At 36.8% G+C, this 10,677-nt stretch overlaps 1 protein-coding gene across 1 annotated transcript in view; it reads right to left on the bottom strand.

The window, feature by feature from the left end:
* LOC107586549 (calsyntenin-1) overlaps nt 1–5,034 on the bottom strand; it is a gene marked incomplete at its 5' end in the record, with an annotated part of 19,916 nt that extends 14,882 nt beyond the window's left edge. Inside the window, 4 exons of the mRNA XM_016273972.1 lie at nt 722–871; nt 1,133–1,341; nt 3,424–3,619; nt 4,980–5,034. Of these exons, the coding sequence (XP_016129458.1) occupies nt 722–871; nt 1,133–1,341; nt 3,424–3,619; nt 4,980–5,034 (610 nt within the window). The remainder of the gene's footprint in view (nt 1–721; nt 872–1,132; nt 1,342–3,423; nt 3,620–4,979) is intronic.
* Nucleotides 5,035–10,677: the final 5,643 nt, after the last annotated feature.

Genomic DNA, 10,677 nt, shown 5'->3' with positions numbered 1-10,677 from the left:
ATTACATGAATATGACAGTGGGCAAATGCATAAAGCGCAGCATAACTTGAAATCACAAATTTAATGTTTAAAGCATTAATTTTGCATGGACCAAAAGTCACGCAGAGAACACGCGATCATGCAGGTCACATGCACAATTCACAAGATCTCACAACTGAATTCGACTTAAGTTTGCAAGGTTTGGGAAATTAAATTTTCATTAGCCATTCAAAGATTTGTTTAAATGATGTAAATGCATATTTGCTGAATGCTGACAGCAAACGAGAAAGTATTATAATGTTTGCCTTTCTATTACTAATAATATAAAAGCAATCATTATAATACTTTTTGTATACATTTTAATTCCTTTGTTTAGCCATTCTATCTGATTATTAGACAGACTTCTATCCGTACACAACTGTTAACGACAACAGCGAACAAGAGGGAGAATGTGAGCACTGTGTGCTCAGGCGCTGCCATTCTCAGTGCCATCAAAATAAAAGTCCCACCTCGAACACATCAGCCAAACAGAAACACTTTTCGGCCGATGCCGATATTTGAAAAATGCCAAATATCGGCCGATATATCGGTCGACCACTAGTTGAAACACAAAGTTGTGCACTTGCATCGGCTCAAACCAAACTGACCTTGATAGCTGAGCTTTCCAGCTTTAAACCACAAAATAATACACCTGCGTTTGCTTGAGTGTATGAGCGACAAAAGATCCAGAGTTCTTTGATACCTTGCCAGCTTGGTTTGCAGGTGGGCTTGATGTTGATTTTCACAAGAACGTCCTCAGACGCACGGTTTTTACCGCAGTCATATGAGGTCACAGTGAGTTTATACATGCGTTCCTTGCTGTAGTTCAGCTTCTCGGTGTTCTTGATGTTGCCTGTTTATAAGGAGAATTAACAAGCAATGACCTCACCAGCTAGGTAAGCCAAATCGAAATTATCATGCTTAAATTCAGGCCAGAACTCAAGGTGACAGATTGCTAATATCAACATTAGGTATGCTACTGATTCTAAAATGGCTGCTTGTTTCCACAAATCAATTTTTATAGGCACATGAATAACAATGATCTAGATGTCAATATCACTGGTAGGGATATAACTTGGAGTTTTGGCAGGAGATCTGAATTGGCAGCACTTACCATCCTTGTCAATGGTAAAGGGCACATCTGGGGTGACAATCTCATAGCTGCAGATCTGACTGAACTGGAAAGAGCAGTCAGCGTCCACAGCCTCCACCTTCAGGATGCTGTCATACTTTTTGCCCTCGATCACTGTGGCTTTGTAGGACTTCTCTTTGAACACTGGTGAATACTCATTCATGTCATTCACTTGGATGTGGACGGTAGCCCTAGGGGACATCAAAGCTTGATTAATAAACTTGAATTGGACAAGTAGGAATAAGCATGCCAGTGACGCAAGTCTTAATTGTTAACAGATGGATGATTCATTTATGCATGATCTAATGAGACACAGTCTTTCACAGGACCCTCCAGTGTTGTAATATTTCAAATGTGATATCATGGGTATATGGCTGCTGAATGCCACAAATAAAATAAAAAAGAAATTAAAACACAACATCAAATAAAAAGCATGGGTCAAATGAATCTCTAGATGTTCTCTATATACATGATAGATCTAAACAAATAAATGGTGTCTGGCCTTTATCTTTTTTAATTTAACTACAAGTGGGAATAGAATAGAATAGGTTTACTAAATTATGTAATTTTTCAATGCTGAATTTGATTAATATCAAGTTGTTGTGTACAGCAAATCTTGTATGCATCTAATGTAAAACTTAACTTACAGCTGACTTAACCATAGTGTTTATGGAAATGTATTAATTATTTGTTACACTGAAAATAAATGGTGTAGAAACTTTTCACTCAGAAATTGCTAGTACATTTTACAATTACAAAGAAACAACCAGCAACATGTTGAATTAAGTGTGAAATTTTGAAAAAGGAAAACTGGAATAGCATTTTCTTGTAAATCATGTTTCAATAATTTTTGTTTTATTTGCATATACATCATATCATATACACAACGTTCAAAAGTTTGGGTTCAATAAGAATTTTTTTTAACAAAATTAATCATTTTAATCAGTAAAGATGCATTAAACTTATCAAAAGTGACAGTAAAGACATTTATAATGTTATAAAAGATACAAAGTTACAAATGAGTCTTAAAAAAAAAACGTCATGGTTTCCAGAAAAATATTAAGCAGCACAACTGTTTTCAACATTGATAATAATTAAAAGAAAAATGTTTATTGAGCGCCAAATCACTTATAAGAATTATTTCTGAAGGATCATTTGACACTGAAGACTGGAGTAATGGCTGCTGAAAATTACATTTCAAAATATATTAAAATAGAAAACAGTTATTTTAAAGGAGACATATTATGCCCCTTTTTACAATATGTAACATAAATCTCTGGTGTCCCCAGAATGTGTCTGTGAAGTTTCAGCTCAAAATACTCCACAGATCATTCATTATATAATTTTGAAAATGCCTATTTTGAGTGGAAGCAGAAACACACTGTTTTTCGGGCCTGTCTCTTTAAATGCAAATGAGCTGCTGCTCCCCGCCCCATTTTCCAGAATAGAGCTGTGCCATTACAGATCGTACCTGCTAAAAACTGTTTTTGTTCTGATTATCATGTTTATCGCGCTGAAATCACTCATTTTAAACCATATTAGTTTATTTTAAACCATATTAGTTTAAACTTCTGATATACGGTTTTCTGAGAACACACATCCGAAGCACACGGACAGAAAGCGGCTGTCACAGCATGCGAGTACTAAACTAAGTTCTCATTCACACACAAGTTTACGTTAAAAACACACATGAGTTACAAAAAAACAGTCGGGTTATGTCTGTGAATGTAAACAGCTGGGAAATAAATCGCATGTTTTATTTTAGATCTGTGTGGCAGCAGCAATATACATTAAATAAATCAATAAATCCACTGCTCTCTTGTCTCCTCTGAGGCTGGGACTCTAAATAGTGTTCTGTGCTCGTCTGTGCAGCCAATGACAGAACAGTTAGCATGTTTTGCTCAAACTTTCACCATGGCATTAGAACTAGTACACCGTTGTCACTTGCGAAAACACAATAATGGCACCATGGGTGGAAACGTGCAGATTAAGGGGCGGTAATATTATAATGAGATCTCTTTGCCACATCACCAAGGGAGCGAAATCAGATGCGCTCGTTTTCTCAGATGCTTGCAGAAAAAGGCTTCCCAAAACAAAGTTACTGAACAAAGTTACAAAAATCTTACCAATGCCACACTTTTAATCACATTTTGACACGTTGAAGCAACTAGGATGCTTATGCGAACCATTTTGGCTCCATTCTGGTGCCATTCCCACCATTATTTCCAGTACTCTCTATTTTATCATTAAAATCTGCCAAACCAGATACGCACTTGTGAGATTTCTTCATGTTACCGCCATCGGGTCCCTCTCCACAGTCATAGGCCTGGATGGTGAAGGTATGCTCCTTTTGCAGCTCACAATCCAGTTTATCCTTGGCCCGGATCACACCCTCGCCAGTGGACTTATCCAACACCACCGCCTCGAACGGCACGTTCTGCCCATGAATCCTGAAGCCGCAGATCTCCCCTGCAAATGGCACACGCGTGTTTAGTCAAGCCCACCCGTGAGCCGAAGTGCCAACTGCTGTTCATGAGATAAAAGAAACCCACAACCAAACTAATAACACGCCACACTCAAATAAGAACAGCCAAAGTCGGTTTGGCAGCCAAAGGGATTGAAACACTGAGGGGAGGTGGGAGGTGAAGGTGTCTGTGGAGGAAGCCAGAAGCACTGTGGGATGGGGTGAGTATTTGGGGAAGTGGAAGGGAGAGTTAAAAGGGGGATACTGAGTGTCTGGTCCAAGCCATTTGATCACATTGCATCCAGTCATGCAGTAAGAAACCCAGAATGTGGACAGGCATTTCACAGGAATACTTAATATACAAGGACAGGAAGGAAATGATATGACCCAGTGAACAGATATCTGTTGTATTTAATAGCATAACATATTTAAAGAAGTACTTAAGGTGTTTAATGCAGATTTTTGGTTACAAATAACACATTTAAACAAGAAAGCAAGGTTAAAATGTTAAGTTAATCATGGGGCGATGAGAAGGATTTATAACAGAGATCCAGCATCCTATCAGAATTTCACAAATCAAAGCAAATATACAAACAAACAAACAAGCAAAAAACCCTCATTTGGAGTTTAAATTCCCCCTTAAAACTAGATTTGGGCATGAAGGAAGTCTTCCTGTGCAATGTTGTCTCTCTTAAACCTTTAAAAAACTGAAAGAATTAAACAATAAAACAACAAAGGAGCAGAGGCAGTAAACTGAAAGGCTGGATGAGAGCTGGGGTTAGAAATATCCATTTGCTTGACATCCACATCAACCAGCAGTAGTTGCCATGCCGTGTATTTCAGATTAGTGGAGGAGAGGGTGAAGAGGCTCGAACTAGAGATCAAACCAACACCACAGACCGGACAGCAGAGAGTTTGCATTATTTAACAATCTCAGCATTGTCGTTTTTGAGAAGGAACTGAACTCTGGAGCATCAGAGTCTCACAGATTTAAGATCTGTAGTGCTAAAAGTGAACCCCTAAAAGGTACTTTACAAAGAGGATGTCTCTGAAAACAAACTTTCAGAAGACAATTTTTTCTGTTTTGGAGCTGAAGTACTGTTAGGATCTGCAAACTTCAATGGATGTCTCATGCATAGATATTTCTAGATTCTGTTATCCCCGTATCACACTTATCATCCAGTTGTATCCATTTCCAACAAATTCAAAGGTGAGAGAAAACAGAAAACAAAAACTAAAAGAAGAACTGGGAAGAGATTAAAAAGAGCATGATAGGAGTTTCCGTGTGAAGTGCCGATTTCTTTTGTATTTGCGTTAGTGGGTTAATAAAACGGTTACAAGGCAGTAGAAAGAGCCCATCATCACCTTCTTTGGTGAAGGTCACCTCAAAACTCTCTACAAGAAGGGAGAAAAGATAAACCCAGGTCAGTCAGAGAAAGAACGAGATGCACAGAAACACAGAGACAAGAAAGAGAAGACAGATGTCACAGAAGCAGCCGAGGACTCAAAATACCTCATTTGACTTTTCACACTAGTAGAGATTAGGGTTGGGCAAGATATATTGAATATTTATGATCACTCTACTGCAATATAAAATTAAACAACACTGTGAATATATAAACTATTTTAATGTGCTTTTAACTTGGCCATTAAGATTCTTGAAGAGTGTGTCACAACCTCTTTATGAGAGCATAGGGACATATATGATTTAATAGTGCCTCTGACTTTAAAAAAATGCCATTAAAGTTGGGACTCATTTCCATGAATCAGTTCGACCTGTCCATTTCAGTGAATTGATTCAAAACTCAGATTCATCAGTACATTTGCATCATCACTAAAAAAACGTTCACAATTATATTTTTCCTATATTTTAATGTTTTAAAGAGATGTGTAAGTAAATATTCTCGATACTCTTATTTCTTTTACTATTATTTCTAACCAAACAAATGAAAAATGTTTAATCCAAGAGGTATAAAATACAGTAAGTTAATTAAATAATAAAAAAATAAATAATTAATTTAAACAAAACAAATCCAGGTGTGAAAAACTTGTTGCATCTTTCCCAAAAAGACTCATGGCTGTATTAGATCAAAAGGATGCTTCTACTAAATACTGAGCAAAGGGTCTGAATACTTAGGACCATGTGATATTTCAGTTTTTCTTTTTTAATAAATCTGCAAAAATGTCAACAATTCTGTGTTTTTCTGTCAATATGGGGTGCTGTGTGTACATTAATGAGGAAAAAAAATTAACTTAAATGATCTTAGCAAATGGCTGCAATTTAACAAATTTTGCAAAAAAAGAGTGAAAAATTTAAGGGGGTCTGAATACTTTCCGTACCCACTGTATATATATATATACATACATTCATACTGGTAAAAAATGTATAGCCTGAATGCACTGTAAGTCACTTTGGATAAAAGCGTCTGCTAAATGCATAAATTATTATTATTAAATTATTATATTGAAAATTATGATTCAAATTTGTTTTGCTGTATCGCCCAGCCCTAGTACAGATCGCTTTTAGCCTCTTTGCACTGCAAATGTGAGACAATATCTCACAGACCCTAACATTTATAGCAATCTGCATCATGCTAATTCTGAGGGTATTCTAAGCCCTATTATGACTGTATACAACATGAAACAATATACTTTGATGAGTCCACATTAACAGTCACAGAAACACCAAAAACAGCCTTGACCACTGGAGGAAATTGCCAAAGAGTCCCTGTTAAGGTTAAAACAATGAATGGCACAACCATATGAAAGAATAAGAGTTAGCCAAAAATGTTTTTATAGTAGTATCAGCACTTAAATTAGCTGACTTTATTAAAAAAAAGAAAAAAAGAAGGGGAAAAAAAACTTCTGCTTGGCTGACTGCTAAAGGGTCCAGTTTGACCCTATCAGTGGCCTCTGCTGGTGGACCTGTCCACCCTGTTTTTACCCTCACAATTAGAGATGGATTTGCTGGATTTATCTGCTGTTCAGAGCAAGTCATGCGATGGAATCTTTGTGCCTCATCAGTGCATTCTGGAGCTTTAATGACTGTACATCCCCACACTTCCCCTAAAACCCAGACTGGCGCTTCAGCCTGCATGCCAAGTGCCAACTCCAATAACCCTCCATTTCCCATCAGGCAAAACACAATGAATATTGATTTGTTCCCTCAGACTGCTATATTGCACAGAGGAATCGATGAAGATGTAACAATAGCAGAGAAGTGAGAAAAAAAAAGACTAGCGGAGGGACTTAATTGTTTATTTGATTTGATGCTTCATTACTGCCTAAGCATTTGAGTTTTAGAGTTCTGAAAAAGTTAAAGGACTCGCTCACAATGATTCAGAGGAAATATTGAAATTGACAACCAGCTGGCACTGAATAGTCTGATAGGAACTGATAGGAATGTAAGAGCTCTCTATAGACTACATCATGTCTGCAGTGGAAATCGATGCTTGGAGCTGGTTTATAAAAGGCCAGCAGAACATCGATCATGATGCTGCATGTCTGCCCCTAATGGGACACTGTACCCTTTGAAGCAACTTTTCATATACACTAAATAAATCCATAGAGATTTCAAGTTTTGGGAACAAAAATGCCTTTGCTATGAATTATATGATGTTATATATATATATATATATATATATATATATATATATAATCCATAAAAATAATGGAACAATAAATATATACAAATATAATTAAACAAATAGAAAATGGTTAATAAAACGCATATAGTATTTAAATGATTAAAATGAAATTTTTTCCAAAACAATACAATAAGTACATTTCTGACATTAATGAAAAGCTACTTGGCGTATTATATCCAATATGTGGAAAAAAGATAAGAGAAAAGCACACCACCAACATCCATCATAGCTCGCACCAGGATTTTGTAGGGATCAGTGGAACCCAGTGTTTTAGAAATTCAGTTTTGTGCTACATCTACTGCTAAATGTCTAGGGACACAAGCAAATATAAACTCAAGAAGTATAAAGCAGTACATGGAGAAACAAACAGCCCCATTAACCTATAGCATTAGAGGCTGCAAGAATACCTACAGACCTAATTACCAACAAGAGCTGACTTCACCGGTCATATCAGTACATTATAACAAGTTCAACAGCAAGCTGGTGATATTAGGTCTTTTATTCAAAATGAAATTATGGTTTGTTTTTGAATGGAGTATCACTATATGTCTGTTTGTTGACTATACCTATATATTTATTCCGAAAAAATATGTGGCTATTTGTTTGATGAATTTTGTGATTGGTGGATGACATATTATCCAATATTTTCATTGGTTGTTTGCAAGTTTGAATTTTGTCCTTGTTTGCATTTAAAGGAACCCATGTACACCTGCAATCTTTTAGCCCTGACGAAGGCCGAAACGCGTTGGCAAAATAAAATTCCCTTTTAATTACATTCTTTGTTTTCTCTTACCCCTTAACGTCACAAGTGTCTCTGGTACTGTATCAATATTTTTTTTTTCCCGACGCACCTTGTTGATTGTGTGAAGCTACACAAGAACAATCATACAACCTATTTGGTCATATGAAAATACTCATTGACTGAAAAAAAATATCTTATGTCAGCTCATCACTCAAGCTAAACATAAAAACTAAATCTATGACTCTTGTGCATGACAATTCTTCAACATCCGCTGTGCTAACAGCTCCCATCCCTTTTACTGTTCAGAAAATTGCAGTCTGAAAATATCTGCACCGTGTGCAGCAGCAGCAGCTGGAGCGTATGCGGATGATTTATTGGCTTCAGCGTGGTTCCTGTGCACCGGTGTCTTACGACTCACCCCGCAGGCAGAAGCCTGATCAGTGACACTAATTGAAGGATATAACCTCCACAGCAATAACAGCATAATGTTCACCTCCATTTATATTACACGCCAGATCCAATTTCACACCTTCTGAAAAACAGTATGCTTGACAGAACTGTCGCTTCATTTTCATGTTTCTCTACCCTGTTAATTTTCAGCTGCAATACATTTGTGATTTAAAACGGTGCATGGTTCAGGAACCGACAATTGTACATGTCTATCAATGCTACAAACACATGAAGCATGATTCTGATGCTGTATCCATACAAAGACAGCTGGGAAGACCAAGACTTGGTATTGTCTGTGAAATTTGTGATCTGGCTTAAATAGTCTTAGTAAAATGGGTTCATGTGACCTAAGGGTGCTGCTGCTGCTGGTTGTCTGTGGACAGATTGTCAGACCAGACTACCCTGATAATCTGCTTTAAAATCCCAGGTTTATAAAACCTTAAGAGCCGAGGTAAGTCACATGCTGAAAGGGCAAGTTGGGACATAATGCTACTAATAAAGAGAACAAGAACAGAAAATAACATAGCCTAGATTGTATACCTCATTTAAATGTGATTTCTTAAAGATGAACACTTGAGGGGAAAAGCAAGCTATTTTGAACCAAGGATAAGTATCAATTTAACTAATTAGAAATGGAAGAAATTGAGTGTGGTTGTTGCTCACGCAAAACTAAGTGCCAAGATGCTAGAGAGTTCTAGAATGTTACTAGGGTGCTGCCATGGAGATAACGATGGTTACTAGGATACTAGGATGTTGAAGTCTCAACAGCTAATTTTCCATACACCACCATCCAAAATGATGTTCTTTTGAACATTATATTTATCAAAGAATACTGAAGAAAATGTATCACGGTTTCCCCAAAAAATTATAAGCTGTTTTCAACCTTGATAATAATAAGAAATATTTCTTGAGCACCAAATCAGCATATTAAAATGATTTCTGAAGGATCATGCGACACTGAAGGCTGGAGTAATGAAGCTGAAAATGCAGGAATAAGTGAATAAATATATTACATTTCAAAATATATTACAATGGAAAACCGTAGGGATGCACCGAATGTTCCGCAACCGAAATTACAAACCAATAAACGAAAAGACAGAATAACAAATTGTACCAAACAGTGACGTGACGCGATCAAATAGAGGCGCGCACTAATGCAGCAAACATGTCGGCAGTGTGGAAACATTTGAAGCCGTCAGAGAAAGACACAAAAAATCATTACAAGCACCCGACAGTGAGAGACCGTTTAATACTGCATCTCATGTCTCCGATGAGGGTGGTTGTTGCTGTTAACAAATTGTACCAAACAGTGACGTGACGCGATCAAATAGAGGCTCGCACTAATGCAGCAAACATGTCGGCAGTGTGGAAACATTTGAAGCCGTCAGAGAAAGACACAAAAAATCATTACAAGCACCCGACAGTGAGAGACCGTTTAATACTGCATCTCATGTCTCCGATGAGGGTGGTTGTTGCTGTATGATGACTGAAATCGCGAAATGCCCTTAAACAATTAAATAAACTGCAGAAAGTTGTGTTTTCTAATGCACGCACGAATTTCATGCATTCAAACGGCGCTGCACGAGCTCGCTGCGCCCTGGGTTCGAAGTCCAAAGCGCGAGGAAAATCTGCGCTGAAATAGTGTAACTCGTCAGCTGCTCAGTAATATTTTTATGAACTTTTACAAGGCATGTGACAATGCGATACATGCAACAAACGTCTTCCCAAATTCGTAATGAAAATAATTTGTAAATCTGCTGTTGTCAACAAAAAGAAGCACTGAGGTCTTCCTGCGGGTTTCTGCCAAAATAAAAGATGAGAAAAAACAAGAACTCCATCAACATTAATAAATGTTATTATTGTAATTTTTTACTGTTGTTCTGTAAAATTAAAAAGTCAATAATAATGATAATAATAATAATAATTACAACAGCTCTATTAATACATTTATTATAGCATTCACACATAGTGTTCAGACTGGGACCTGTAATATTTTCTAATGTTTTAAAAGAAGTCTCTTCTGCTCAATAAGGCTGCATTTATTTGTACAGTAAAAAAAAAGACATGCCTGATTCAAGAAGGGGGTCTCAAAAATGGCCAAAAATATTATTTTACTAACTTATTAATTTTAAGTTAAATTGTGTTTTATTGATATAATGCCTGCTAGAACGTAAAACAATGTTCAGTGTTAAGTAAATATTTTTAAAGCACATTTTGGCTATTT

The sequence above is a fragment of the Sinocyclocheilus grahami genome, unplaced genomic scaffold, assembly GCF_001515645.1.
Source record: "Sinocyclocheilus grahami isolate Dianchi unplaced genomic scaffold, SAMN03320097.WGS_v1.1 scaffold83.1, whole genome shotgun sequence".
Taxonomy (NCBI): domain Eukaryota; kingdom Metazoa; phylum Chordata; class Actinopteri; order Cypriniformes; family Cyprinidae; genus Sinocyclocheilus; species Sinocyclocheilus grahami.
The sequence above is the reverse complement of the archived record's forward strand: the minus strand, read 5'-3'. Positions and strand labels throughout refer to the sequence as shown.